At 38.7% G+C, this 15,029-nt stretch overlaps 1 protein-coding gene across 7 annotated transcripts in view; it reads right to left on the bottom strand.

The window, feature by feature from the left end:
* Nucleotides 1-15,029, bottom strand: part of TMTC3 (transmembrane and tetratricopeptide repeat containing 3) — a 70,008-nt gene that overhangs the window by 44,976 nt on the left and 10,003 nt on the right. For 2 of the 7 annotated variants that reach the window (XM_015571137.1, XM_006774738.2), the window contains exons 2-4: nucleotides 9,852-10,067; nucleotides 5,003-5,221; nucleotides 3,074-3,173 (exon numbers count right to left, since the gene is read on the bottom strand). In XM_015571137.1, coding sequence (XP_015426623.1) covers nucleotides 3,074-3,173; nucleotides 5,003-5,221; nucleotides 9,852-10,040 — 508 coding nt within the window. In that variant the 5' untranslated portion in view covers nucleotides 10,041-10,067. Of the gene's footprint in view, nucleotides 1-3,073; nucleotides 3,174-5,002; nucleotides 5,222-9,851; nucleotides 10,068-10,266; nucleotides 10,406-12,062; nucleotides 12,272-12,820; nucleotides 12,932-15,029 lie in introns of those variants that run through there. The other 5 variants (XM_006774737.2, XM_015571134.1, XM_015571136.1 and 2 more) reach the window with 5 other exon arrangements.

Genomic DNA, 15,029 nt, shown 5'->3' with positions numbered 1-15,029 from the left:
CTCCTTAACAGACACAGTGATCAGTAACTTTAGGACATCATGTGGTTTGAGCTCTGGAGCCAAAGTAAGTAGATATCTGGAGGATACAACAGTCGTAAAAGAGAGATAGCAAACATAATAACATATACTACTACAGCAGAATTACTTGAAAAGATAGACCAAGAATTTAAAGTAAGTAATTCTAAAGGAAACAAGGGAAGATACAGGAGTTATGAAGGATAGGAAATCATTAAAAAGAACCAAGTAAAATTATGAGGAATACAAAATATAATACAGTGGAACCTTCATTCTCAAACTTAATTCTGGAAGGCTGTTCAAAAACCAAAGCATATTTTCCCATTAGAAACCATGTAAATTGAATTAATCTGATCCAGACCCCCAAATGATTCCATTTTAACCTTTCTTATATACCATAGATATCTAATTTACTGTTTAATCTACAAGTAAACACTTAAAAAACAAAAAGGATATACTTTAACAAAAAGGAAATGTACAGTAAAAAATGAAAATTTTATAATAAGTAGCAACAAAAGCAAAAAGAAAGAAAGAAAGAAAGAAAATATTCACAGCACAATATCCTGAGATGTTAACAGTGGTAAACTGACTGATATTCTCGCATTCTCTCCTTTGTTGCCTGAGGGACTCCTGACTGATCATTCAGGTATCAGCATGCAAGATCTGCTGGTTGAGATAGAACTGTTCAAGATGGGAGATGTTTGAGAAACAAAGGAGGTTTGACTGAAAGTGAAAGTTTATTTTAGTTAGACTAGGAAAGGTTTCCTTAAGAGGGAAACAGCTGAGCTGAGGCCTGATGATATAAAGAAAAATATAAATACGACAATTATGTGAAGATCTAAGGGACGAAAATTCAAAAAAGGGAATAATAGCAAGTATACACAGGTGCTTCACCTATGTGAGGAAAAGAAAGGTCTCTTTGGTTATAGTGAAGGTAGGCAGGGCAAAATGGCAGGGAAATAGGGTTAAGGGGTAGGCAGGAGCCTGATCATGGTCTTGTAGGTCACAGTATTTTCTAAGTTTAGTGTTCATGTTTCACTTAGGAAATTCTCTATTAGTTACTGTACTACCTCTGACTGCACGAAGGCCAATAGGGAAAACAGGTACACTGCTTACTGTGAGCCATGTACTAAATGCCTTACACGTTTAACTCATCCTGAGGCAGGAAAAGTGAGAACAAGTAACAGAGGCCTAAAGCTCTGCCCCTCCCATTTTCCATCTTGGCTGGAATATCATAGATGTAATCTTCACTGACCACCTGTTACCCTGCTTCCCTCTCCTCAATATCCTGTAATTAAGACAAACAAAATGGTCTTACCGAAATTTGGCAGCCTATTGACCTAAAAGTGACCAATAGGGCCATTGTAATATCTTTATCATAAATCTGCATTACGGTTTTGGGGCCCTCTCTCCTTACCCCTCAAATTGCCATGACAGTATTAGGAGGACCAAAAAAAGAAATTGTTACCTGGAAAAGAGGGATGAAGATGAGCCATTTCGGCAGGCACCCCACCAGTGCCAGAAATCAAGCCACCCTATGCCCACCTTGCCCTCATTTAATAAAAACCTTCCAGACCCCCACTGGGGCATCTTGTTCTCTGAGGTTGCCCAACTCTCACTTGAGTGGGTACTATCACTTTAAGAAATCTAATGTGCTTTGCTAAATCTTCCTATCACACTCTCAAATCCTTTATTGGGCCGTGATAAGATCCTGGACCTTGGTATTGGATTGAGGCCTCCCTTGGCCTCCTCAGATGCTGTCTGGCATCAATCTAACCCTCACAACAGGTAAGAAAGGTTATTATTTACACTTTATAGACAAAGAAACTAAAGCACAGAGAGGTTAAGTCAGCCGTGGGCAAACTACGGCCCGTGGGCCTGATCCAGCCTGTTTGAAATGAATAAAACTAAAAATAAAAAAAAAAAGACCGTACCCTTTTATGTAAAGATGTTTACTTTGAATTTATATTAGTTCACACAAACACTCCATCCATGCTTTTGTTCCAGACCTCGGGTTTAAGAACCCATTGTGGCCCTCGAGTCAAAAAGTTTGCCCACCCCTGGGTTAAGGAATTTACTCAAAGAAGTAAATGGAGGTAGGAAATGGTGGATCTGGAATGTGAAACTAGACTCTGGAGTCCATGCTCTTAATCTCCATGCTATGTTGCCACTCAAACTGTTTTAAGAAGGTATTGTGCATAGCAGTGGAGGCAAACTCATTTATACAAATCTGAGAGGACATTAAAGCTGTTCTACTAAGTCACTTATTTCCTGAGCCTTAGTTTTAGTTTCTATACACAGAATATTAGGCTTCTTATCATAGGTACATTGGGTCTATAGTGAGAAAATTCTCTAAGAATGCAGGAAAAAAACTCAGTTAAACTTTAAGAACAATCAAATACAGATTAAGGACATTGTGTACCCGACCACCTGTTACCCTGCTTCCTTCTCCTCAATATCCTGTAATTAAGGCCCCTTTCACGCCACTGTGTTCACACTCATAAAAAGTCACTTTTATTGCTTGGAACTTGTTTTCTGACAATGCCAGGCATTATCAGCACTAATGAGCTACTGCATACAAAGCATTTTCCAGGGATAGGACACATGTAAGGACTCAATAAACAGCTGAATTATGATCAACACATAATAAAAGTTACACTCTATTAGGCTTTTAACTTTGCCTAATAATATAATTTACAGTCTTCAGAGGTGTTTATTTATTTACAGAAAGACAACTGAAATATTGGTACACACATATCATTTATAGGAAAAAACAGACAGAACTAAAAATAATCCTAAAACTCCTATATTCTAGAATAAATTTTTAAAAATTAGATCATACAGAATCTGTTAGTCATGAGAAAATATAAACTACATGCAAGAAACTTTAATATTAACAATGTTGCATACTTTCATATATCCATAATGCTAAAGTAGAATAATATATAATGGTAAGCCCCAAGTGTGGCATATGTTTTATAAGCAGCACTAAAGTAGATAAAAATTACCTGATCAAGTTTTATAGCTACAGAAAAAAATTGAATGTTAAGACATTTACCTATGGAATTATTCGGTCCTTTAGATTTGGTATATGACAAAAATGCAGCTAGAAAAAAGATAGACGACAAAAGTTCTGCTCTTCCTACAACACCCGTTACCTATAAAGGGAAGGGGGGGGTCATATTAATGAAGAGCATCTTGAAAACTTAAAGGTACATAACAGCAACAGCACTCTAAGGAGAAACTAAATTGCCACAACTTTTCAAGTGAAAATTTCATTTAGACATTCTTTGAGTGCCCTCATGTGGTGAATTTGTATATCTTCCATAAAAATAAATTTATCAGTGACTCCAAAGTCCTTTTATCATTAACTAGTGACCCAGTGCATGGATTCGAGCACATTGACAGGAAATTAGTTAAAAGGTGGCCAGCAGGGCAGGACTGGGTGAGACAGGCTAGACACATCCTGGAGCCAACCTCCTGTGGTCTCTCCCCAGCCAGCAGCACCTGGGGTGACACTGTGGCTTGAAGGGCATTTGTGGAGTGAATGGGGTCCCTCTGACAAGTGGAGTCCCTCGGCCTGGCCTGTGGGGATCAGGCCGAAACTGGCTCTCTGACATCTCCCGAGGGATCCCAGAGTGTGAGAGGGCACTCTGCAAAGTTTTTGTCATACAGGGTGTGAACACAAACCCAAGTGTGCAGTAAACCAGATTTGGGGCTGACAGTGCCCCAGCAACAACATAACCCATGGCTGACAGTGGAATTGCGCGGTCCAGCGAGGAATTGGTTCCCTCCTTTCTGATTTCAGGGTGCATCACCCAAGAACTGCCACTGCCAACTCACTGCAGCTCCTGCATTGAGCATCCACCTCCTTGTGGTCAGTGTGCATCATAGCTACCAGCTGGAGGACACTTAGCATATTAGCCTTTTATTATATAGGATAATATTTTGAAGTAATTATAAACACACAGAAAGTTACAAAAATAGTAGGTAGAGGTCTCATGTACCCTTTATCCAGCGTCCCTCAATGGCAACATTTAAGGAATTCTTAAATATTTTCTTAAAATATAAGTGTTCTAAAAAAAAGTATCATAAATTCAACGAGTTATATCTCACAATAAGCCAGCAAATTAAAGTTTAAAAAGACAATCAACTTTAAAGTCCTTTTAAATACTAGAAATTTAAATATAAAACACCAAGCCTCTCTCCCTTTAAAATATTCTGAACTCACTCTAAAATTTAAAACAACCTATCATTTTTGTAAATGTATGGAAAACTGCTAGACTCCAAAAAGTTTAAGATAGTGGGAGACACAAGTCCCCTGCAACACATACACAGAATTTAAACATAATTTTTTGCTTAGAATCAAAACAAAGCAATTGAACAGAGTCCTCTTTACTCTGCTGAGAGGCAATTTTGGAGTTTTAAGGTTAACAACAAAAAAATTTATCATTTGAAGTATGTCTTGGTAGATAGGGGCTGATGGACATATTGGCAATAGCAAGAACAGCTCACAGTTTTGAAATACATGGCAACAGACAACTTGAAACTACTGAGAATCATCCCTTGTTAGGATGTCTGTTCATGTTTGCATTTATTTTAATATATTTTCATCCCTTATTTAAATTTGCCTTATTATTTTCTGTCCTTTGGAAAGAAAACAATACCAAATTTAAAAAATATTTTACATTTATATTTAGAAAACATTTAGCAAAGAATAAAATTGTATTCATTTACATATTATATTACTATGACTGAACGATTAGATCTTGTTTTTGAATAATGTTTATGTTTCAAAAACTGCTTTAAATTTTAAAATTTTATGTAATATAAAGTTAGATTCTGTGCAATGGGGAGTTAGGACTTATTGCAGTAATTTAAGATTTTACAATAAAGTCATAGTTAAATGTTATTCTTAAAAATATATACTAATCACAGTGTAGACTTTATAAAAAATGAAATAAATATTAATTTACAGTGTACTTACTGCTTCTGTGTGTATTGGGTGTACTGCAAAAAGTAAAGAAGCAATCACACTACTTCTGCTGTCCAGAAAAAGTTTGCAGACTTTAAGAAATATTATAGTGACCACAGCATGTAAAATCATATTTAGGAGATGATATGACATCGGTTTCAGTTCACTAAACAGATAATTTAGGCGAAATGTCAAGACTGTTAAGGGACGGTAAGACTTGTGACTTCTCTCCTAAAAGGAAAAAAACAATCACTGATTACTAAGTACCCTGGTTCTTTGGGGTTTTTGAACTAATCATTTAATTTACTTTAAAAAAATCTTTATTATTCAAAGTATTACAGATGTTCCTTTTTCTCCCCCCACTGTCCATAATGTATAAACCTGAATTCTATTACACCGAAAATCTCCAAATACTACACAGAGAGTAATGCAAGAGCAAAACCTTCTTAGAATAAGAGAATAGACACCTTTGCTATGGCAGTCTCCAACAGCAATACATCCAATTTTATATGAAGTACTAAATTTCTTTATAAATGACAAGTCACATTTAATCAGAAATATTTCACTTTTTTAAAAATATATTTTATTGATTTTTTACAGAGAGGAAGGGAGGGAGATAGAGAGTTAGAAACATTGATGAGAGAGAGACATCGATCAGCTGCCTCCTGCACATCTCCTACTGGGGATGTGCCTGCAACCCAGGTACATGCCCTTGACTGGAATCGAACCTGGGACCTTTCAGTCCACAGGCCGACGCTCTATCCACTGAGCCAAACCGGTTTCGGCTAACCAGAAATATTTTTGCTCTAAGACAAAATCAAGTCAGATTTAAGAATAAAACACACAGATGAAAACTATATAAAATATTATCTTAGTTATTTCTTGTAATTTTATATAAGGGAATGCACACACAGCATCTTTGCTCTCCTAGCCCTTACATAGTTTGGTGTGTAGGTACAGACTTCAGCCTGTTCATACCTACTAGAGAACATACGGAAGCACAAGCAACAAACACTGCCCATTTTGAACTAGGAACATTTTAATCTCTCTGTTTGTATCGACTACACACACCATGCGTGATGTCTACCCAGAATGTTCTTTCCTGCTAGGCTAATAATTATACATCCTTTTTATTTCAGCTCAGGCATACAAATTTTATTTTAAGGCACTATATCAAACTGACATGATTTGTACCAGAAAGCAGAAAAAGGTTCTAGAAACACTGTGAGTGCCTGAAATGTTACTGTGGCTCCATTGGAACATATTTGCCAGTGAAAGGATGAAGCAAGAAAGGGGCAGGGAATAGGTATTTTTAATTGCAGTATACATAACTGCTTTGTTAGGTCTATTAGATGTATACATGCCATAGGTAATAACAACTAAAAACAGATTGTTAATATAACTAATTATTCACAGAAATCATTAACATTCTATTTAATAAGACTCCACTGTTGTAGATAATCATCACCTTATATATCAAATTTACTCTGAAAATCTAGTAAAACAGCTCGTTTCATTATAAACAAGACAATTTTGATCATTATTATATTCAACTATATTAAAGAAAAAATTACTCATATATTAGTTGGCAATAGAAACATAAGCACAAATATAATGAAAAATAAGCAGTTAATGTAAGTCTACATATATGGATGGCAAAACAAAGTAAGAAAGGATACCTGCAGAAGTTACCTTAACACAGGTGGCTTTACAGCTCAGTGGTTTTCAACCATGGCTGCACCTAACTTACACAGTCCCTTCTTGCCGCCACCCCAACCCCACAAAAACAAGAAAGCAAACACACAAACAAAACAGGACAAAAAATACTGATGCCAGCATCCCACTCTGAGATAACTGTAATTAATAGTTTTGGGTAGATCCTTGGTAATATATATTTTTAAAGTGACCCAGGCAGATTCTATGTGCAGCTAGGGTTGCAATACAAGAAAACATCAATAAACAGAGTATTACATATTTAAAAAAATGGGCTTACTAAAGAGATTCATCTAAATAATGAGAGCACCAGAGGAGTCTAATGATTCCCTAATGTGGTAGTATTCATGTCGCTCAGGAGAATGTGTCTCTAAGATCTACACTGGTACAAATATCATTATAAAGATTGTGCCTGTGCAAGCTTCCAGGTTACCATTACTTGATAACATCAATTATTAAGTCTTTGAAAGTGCTAATTCCAGGCTTGTCAAAAAACCTTATGACAACTAAATACTAGTTGGAATAATTTTTCCATAGTAGCACAGTTCCCTACAGGGAGAGAACATGTTTATCAGAAAATAAGAGGAAGCAACACTCTTCACTATAAATTGTTATTTTAATTTGTTCATACATTCTGGGTTTATTGTTTCTTAGGGTATTCTCTTACAGGTGCCCGCACAAAATCAAATTTTCATCTGCAAAGCTGAGAAAATCATAAAAGATAGCATTAATACCATGGTATAACTTTCATGAGCCCTTTAATCTGATCATCTAACCTTTCAGGTTAAAAATCTCAATGTCATGATTAAATCACAAAAGACACCATAAGATAGGCAAATGGACACCTACTTCTAGGGGTCTCTGGGGATTAAATGATAGAGGTCAAGGGGAAATAAACTGTTTTCCCTTCTTAACAAAAGACTTATTTTTTAAAGGCTAGAATTGGGTAAGAATAGCAAGGTTGCAAGAAAATAGAGACTGCTTATTTTATTTATTACTAGAGGCCTGGTGCACGAGATTTGTGCATTTGGGAAAGGGTTGAGAGGGGGGTTGGTCCCTCAGCCCGGCCTGCGCCCTCTCGCAGTCTGGGAGCCCTCAGGTCTAAGCCATCAGTAGACATCCTTAGCGCTGCCTTGTTGAATCATTAGGCTCTACAACTGTGCTTGCCAGCAGTGAGCTCGGCTTCTGGCTGAGCGGTGCTGTGGGAGCGCACTGACTACCTGGGGGCAGCTCCTGCATTGAGCATTTGCCCCTTGGTGGTCAGTGCATGTCATAGCAACTGGTCGGTCCGCCATTCAGTTGATTTGTATATTAGCTTTTTATTATATAGGAGTGTCTTTTAGTCCTCACCCGAGAATATGTTTTTATTGATTTTTAGAGGGAGAAGAAGGGAGACACAGAGAGAAACATCGATGTAAGAGAGAAATATTTATGGGTTGCCTCCTATACACACCCTGACCGGGGATTGAACCCGAAACCTAGGCAAGTGCCCTGATGGGGAATTGAACTCACAGCCTTTTTAGTGTGTGAGACGACACTCCAACCAACTGAGCCACTCATTCAGGGCCAGTCTGCCTATCTGTACTAATAAAAGCCTAGGTGGCCCATACGCACAACGTCATCACAAGATGGCTACATGCACAGTGGAGGCGGGGCCCAGTGGCTGCTTCACACAGTGAGGCCTGGAGATCCTGTGGCTCTGCGTGGCACGGAGGAGTCTGGTCATGGTGACTTCACGGCCTCGCACAGAGGAGGCAGGTCCTGGCAGAGGAGGCAGATGGCAGGAGCAGTTGGGCATCCCCCGAGGGGTCCCAGATTGGAGAGGGTGCAGGCCGGGTTGAGGGACACCCCCCACCCCATGCACAGATTTTGTGCACCGGGCCTCTAGTTTAATAAGAAAAAATACTTATTATGTGCTAGTGATGAGAGAAAGGAAAGAGTCCATCCATCCCTATGCTTGTGAAGCTTCCAAATGTAGAAATGTGGGATAGGCTGTGAATAATGACTGACAAACTATAACTGTAACAAAATGTTATATATTATGTTTCAACAACTATGTGCCAGGTAATGTAGGTATATCAATTCATTTATTTACCCTCAAGGTATAGAGTAGTAGGAAACACTTACCATCTAAAAGCTGCTTTCCCACCTATTTCACACAGCTATTACATAATATAATAAAAAGCTAACTGTGAAAGGGCACAGGCCAGGCTGAGGTACCCTTCCTTGAGTGCACAAATCTTGTGCACCAGGCCTCTAGTTACTTAATAAAACTAAAATTAGAATCCAATCTATATAATCCCAAACTGACAAGGGTTTAATTCCAATTTAATATTGACCTTCAAAATAAAATTTCTGGCAAAGTAAAATTATCTTCATAAGAATGAAATGAGCTTTTGGGTTCTCAAAATAAAATAATAAAACAAAAACCCCTATTAGATAAGAGAGATGCTATTTAATGTTTTTAATAAGTCACTTTTTTTCTGCAGAAAAATTGGCAATATATACGTGTACTTACTATTGTTTTGCTTAAGGTCTAATTTATATTAAAGTTGCATGCATTTTTAAATAAATATATCACAAGTAGTCATCTCTTTTGCCTCATTCAGAAGAGAGGGGAAAAAAAGAAAGCCAGTGAGCAAGAAACAGACTTGCATTACATCTACTGTTCTGCTAACACATTTGCTTTTCATACACATATATTATTTTTTAAAAGACTAAGCTAAGGTACATAACCAAGGAAGAAAATAAGTAATGCTTTAAAAAGATAAACGCATCTTTAATTTCCTACCCATTTTTTTATAAACATGCTATGCCTAAAATTTTGGGGTAAAAAAAATCTATTAATTGCTATGTTGACAATGCTCATAAAGAAAGAAATAGGGCCTGGCTAGTGTGCTCAGTGGTTGATCTGTGACCTATGAACCAAGAGGTCACAGTTCGATTCCCAGTCAGGGAACATGCCTGAGTTGCAGGCTCGATCCCTGGAAGGGGGTGTGCAGGAGGCAGCCAATTGATGATTCTCTCATTATTATTGCTTCTAGCTCTCCCTAACCCTTCCTCTCTGAAATCAATAAAAAAGAAACAGGAGTAATAAACTACCAAAATATTTTAAAATCTGAGATTCTTATAATATGTAATTACTTACCTCAGACATAGGGGTTCCCCAGAAGTCATTCTGAAATAAAGTTTTTAAAGGTGTAGATGGATGCAGATCTTTATTATCCAGTATTGCTGACACATCATCAAAAACAAAACCACAAAAGAGGCTGTTCCAATAGCAGGCAGTAACCACACCTACTATTAAGGTTATTTCCTTGAGGGTGATATCAGCCATCTTTTCCAAAGCACTTGTACACAAAATCTGGGGGGTGGAGGGAGAGAGATTATAAAGATAAAATGAAATAAGCAATGTGTGTTTATTTTTCAAATAAGTACAACTTTAATAGATGGAGAGTAAGCAAATGAAGACTGAATGCTAATTATCTCAGAGAATTCATTCTTCAAAGCTCAGCTTAAACATCATCCTTCTCTAAAAAAAAAGAAAAGCATTAGCTGATTACCTCTCTATGTTCCTAATATAAGACAGAATTAATTGCTCCTTTATATGTGTTTTCAATCCTCTGTTAGAGTCCTTTATTACACCACTTAATCTTTAGACTTATTTTTCTAGCAAGCTAGATAGTGAACTCCTTATCAATTGTCACAGGTCAGGTTACCTGGGAAATAAATAAATAAATAGATATGATAACTTTTAAAAACTAGTAGGAAGTGCTACTATTTTATTATTTTACTAGACCCGGTGCACAAAAATTTGTGCACTCGGGGGGGGTGGGGGGAGGGTCCCTCAGCCCAGCCTGTGCCCTCTCACAGTCTGGGACCCCTTGGGGGATGTCCACCTGCCAGCTTAGGCCTGCTCCCTGGGGGAGCGGGCCTAAACTGGCAGTCGGACATCCCCCTGGCAGTCGAGGAACCCTCAGGGGATGTTCACTTGACAGCGGGGAGCAGGCCTAAGCTGCAGTCAGACATCCTTAGCGCTGCTGAGGAGGCGGGAGAGGCTCCCACCACCATCGCTGTGCTGGCAGCCATGAGCCTGGCTTGTGGCTGAGCAGAGCTCCCCCTGTGGGAGCTCACTGACCACCAGGGGGCAGCTCCTGCATTGAGCATCTGCCCCCTAGTGGTCAGTGTGTGTCATAGTGACCAATCATTCCCAGTGGTTCTGCTGTTAGGGTCGATTTGCATATTACCTTTTTATTATATAGGATAGAGGCCTGGTGCATGGGTGGAGGCCAGCTGGTTTGCCCTGAAAGGTGTCCTGGATCAGGGTGGGGTCCCACTGGGGTAACCGGCCAGTACAGTGGGGACCCTCACCCCATGGGGGTTTGGCCAGCCTGGGTAAGGGGCTGAGGGCCTTTAAAGGTTGGCTACAGCCGTGGGCTGGAAGCAAATATCTGGGATTTATTTATCGTCTATAATTGAAACTTTGTAGCCTTGAGTGGAGCCCAAGTCCTGGAAGCCGGGGTTGCCCCTTGGCAACCCAGGCTCCCAGCCACTCCCTGAGCGGAGGCCATGGCAGCTGGAAGCAGGTATCAGGGATTTATTTGACTTCTATAATTGAAACTTTGTAGCCTTGAGTGTAGCTAAGGGCTGGCAGGGCAGGTGGGAAGCTTGGCTTCCTCTATTGCTGGGGGCAACCCAAACCTCCTGCTCACTCCAGCTCTGTGGCTGCTGCCATCTTAGTTGGGTTAATTTGCATATTTGCCCCTGATTGGCTTGTGGGCATGGCTTGTGTGTGTAGTAGAGGTATGGTCAATTTGCATGTTTCTCTTTTATTAGATTAGATAGATCTAAAGATCAACTATTACCTAAATCAGGGGTCCAAACTTGTACCTGAAGCCCTGTTTAGTTTGATCAAAAGGTTTTAAAAAATGTGTCTTGAATGCTATTATGCTGTTAACAACAGTTCCATTCTCTTTACTCAGATTGTTTTGATTGATTTATGCTATTTACCTGGCCTCTGGGGCATATGAGTTTATAACCTAGGTCTAAATCATGGCTTTTCTTTTTCCCATTACAACACTTTTAATCTAGAGAATGAACTTTATATGTGATAATATATAATTAAATCATTGCGTAGGAAGGATTCATTGAGAGAATGGTTTAGAATAGAAAGGACTACATGAACTGGAAGATACTGGAAAATCAACCCTATGATAAAAATAAGGTTGAGAGGTATTACAAGTTGATGATATACTTTTCCAGTCAGAGTAGTGTCATTACTATCATTTTAGTGTTATCACTTGTGGATGGCTCCCCAAATTGTCCATATCCAAATCCCATCATCCTGTGAATATGTTACCTTACATGAAAAATGAGACTTTGCAGGTGTGTTTAAATTGAGGATTCTGAGATAAGGAGATTATCCTGGATTATCTGGGTAAACCAGTTCAATGGGAAGAGACCTTACAAGTGAAGAGTTAAAAGGAGTCTAAAAGCAGAGGTCAGACTGATATGATGGCTGGCTGGAGGCCACAAGCTAAGAAGTCAGGGCAAACTCTAGTAGCTGGAAAAGACAAAGAAACACATTTGTCATTAGAGCTTCTAAAACGACCACAACCCCATTGACATCTTAATTTTAGTCCAGGGAGACCTATTCGGAACTTGATTTATAGAACTGGAAAATAATAAATTTGTGTTATTTTAAGCTACTACATTTGTGGTCATTTGTTATAGCAGCAATAGGAAACTAATAATCACTCACAGAGCCAGATGACGTGAGATCTGAGGTATACATGTATAAGAGTTCTGGTTAGATCAGAGAGAAAGAATAGGGTAGAAAGGGTAGGCAAAGATTTCAAATCATATGTAAGATTTGGGGGATGAAAAAGGGAGTATGTACAAGTTCAGTGATCAAAAGTAATCTCACAGGGTGATCTGACATAAATTCCCAACTAGGAAAGTCATGATGGGTATTAACCTCCAGGCCTAAAACGTTTATCTTACCCTTACTGTTTCTGAGCATCTAGGTCAACACACCTTTGAAATGCCTCTTTTTCAGATCCCTCAGAGGCATAAACACCCTCAAGTGAGCACATAATATAGTTTACTATCATGTACCTTGCTTTCTTTCACTTTCATGTCAATAGTCTTCCTTACATTCCCTCAATTACAAATGTAGAAAAGAAACTGAAAAACAGTCATCCTTTGGGGTATTTGAGATCTTGATTCCCAGCAATGTCATCAGCATGGCTCAAATAAACTCATAAAAATTCTCTACAGGTTTGGATGTTTCTTAACATTGATAATTTACATAGAGATATACAAAAGCCTATGGGAAAACATTAACTTATCTTTAGAACCAGAGAGAAAACCTTAGAAAGAAATGAAACCTTTTCATTAAAACATTTTTCATTTCTTTAAAAACGTTTTTAGCCGAAACCGGTTTGGCTCAGTGGATAGAGCATCGGCCTGCGGACTGAAGGGTCCCAGGTTCGATTCCGGTCAAGGGCATGTACCTGGGTTGCGGGCACATCCCCAGTGGGAAGTGTGCAGGAGGCAGCTAATCGATGTTTCTCTCTCATCGATGTTTCTAACTCTCTATCTCTCTCCCTTCCTCTCTGTAAAAAATCAATAAAATACATTAAAAAAAATAAAAAAAACACGTTTTTATTTTATTTTTTAAAAACGTTTTTAAAGAAATGAAAAACCCAATCCAACAAATCAGGAGTGGAAATTAGCTGTATCTTTTGAAGAAATATAGTTTTCAATGAAAAGAAAGGGCTTTTTCCATTATGTAAAGGTTCCTCCCTCCCTCCCTCCCTCCCTCCCTTCCTTCCTTCTCTTCTTCCTTCCTTCCTTATAAGAGAAAGTTTATTTAGAAAGGTATAAAGGTAGTAGGAGTGAGCCAGCTGGGCTACTTAGGCTCAGGAAACAAGTCAGAGGCAAAAGAGGGCTCTGTCAGCTCAGGAGTGAGAAGGGCAAAGGTAATATAATATGCCTTGGGGGAAGGGCAAGGTGGAGGCATCAGGCATGCTCCCAGAGAGAGCTCTGGAGGGCTTCTATTGAATCCCGAAGTGATTTACCATGTCTAAATGGTACAGACTTGTACTTACACACTTATTATCACACAAAAAAGTTAATGGTGCTTGTTTAAAGACTGAACAGGTATTTGTTTGCCTCAGCTCCTTCCCAAACATGCTAACATGACACTAAAGGTGTTAATTAAAAAAGAAAGAAAAAAAAAGGCTATAAATTCACAAGAATGAAGACAATTGTGTAAATGAAAGAGAAGTTCCATGGAAAGTAATCTCACAGGGTTACTGATCATAAATTCCTAATTGGGAGGGTCATACTGGGTCGTCATGCCCCAGGTATATAGCATTTTACTAAAAGAATTATCTTTGCTATAAGCAGGCTGTGTCCATTGTTCCTGTGCATCTAAGTTAACATATCTTTGAAATAAACTGTAATTATCCTCAAGAAAGCACATACAGTGGAACCTCGGCTTTCCAACTTAATTCGCTCTGGAAGGCAATTTGAGAAGTGATTTGTTTGAAAACGGAATCATTTTCCCCCATTAGAAATGATATAATGAATTAATTCATTCCAGACCCACCAATGATTCTGTTTTTACCTTTCTTACTAGTATATACAGTAAATGTTTAATCTATAAACAAACATCTCTTGCTTAAATTTATCAAACCACCCCCTATTAGCCTAAACAAATTTATATTGTTGTAATAACCTGGTTATTAATTAAGAGGAAAGGAGTAAAGAGAAGGCCCGATAATATAGGCATGGCATTTATGCCAGGAAGCTGCAGTTTAACATTCTGGTCTGTTCCCCACATGGGGGAAGGGACTGGATAATAGATGCATGTCCACTAAGGTCTGGGTGACCTGGGAAAGTGCTTGTCTGTCAATCACACCTGGGAGGGAATCACTGTCTAGAATGGTCATGGCCACTGCAAAGGTACAAAATCTGAGATACATAGGTTCCTGAACAAAGGGAGTGCTCTCTCTTGCACACTGGGTTCTTGGTTCACTTGTTGCTCACATGGACTACAGTCAGCCTGATGCTGTGGTGGACTCAACTCCCCCATTGAACAGAAACTTTGGACACTAGCTTTGCTTCTAGCTCTGCTGAAGCCCCCAGCTGCACCTTTTCCAGGACTAGTTTAAGGGAAATAGAACTTTGGAAACCGAGCGATATAATTACACACAAATAAAAATCACTCATTCTTCCTGATTCTTAGAAAATTCTTTTTCTCAAGATAGCATAAGAACTCCACTCCTACTAGCAACAGAAATTCCACCCAAGCAATTCT

The sequence above is a fragment of the Myotis davidii genome, unplaced genomic scaffold, assembly GCF_000327345.1.
Source record: "Myotis davidii unplaced genomic scaffold, ASM32734v1 scaffold108, whole genome shotgun sequence".
Lineage (NCBI taxonomy): Eukaryota > Metazoa > Chordata > Mammalia > Chiroptera > Vespertilionidae > Myotis > Myotis davidii.
This window is presented reverse-complemented; position numbering and strand designations above follow the sequence as displayed.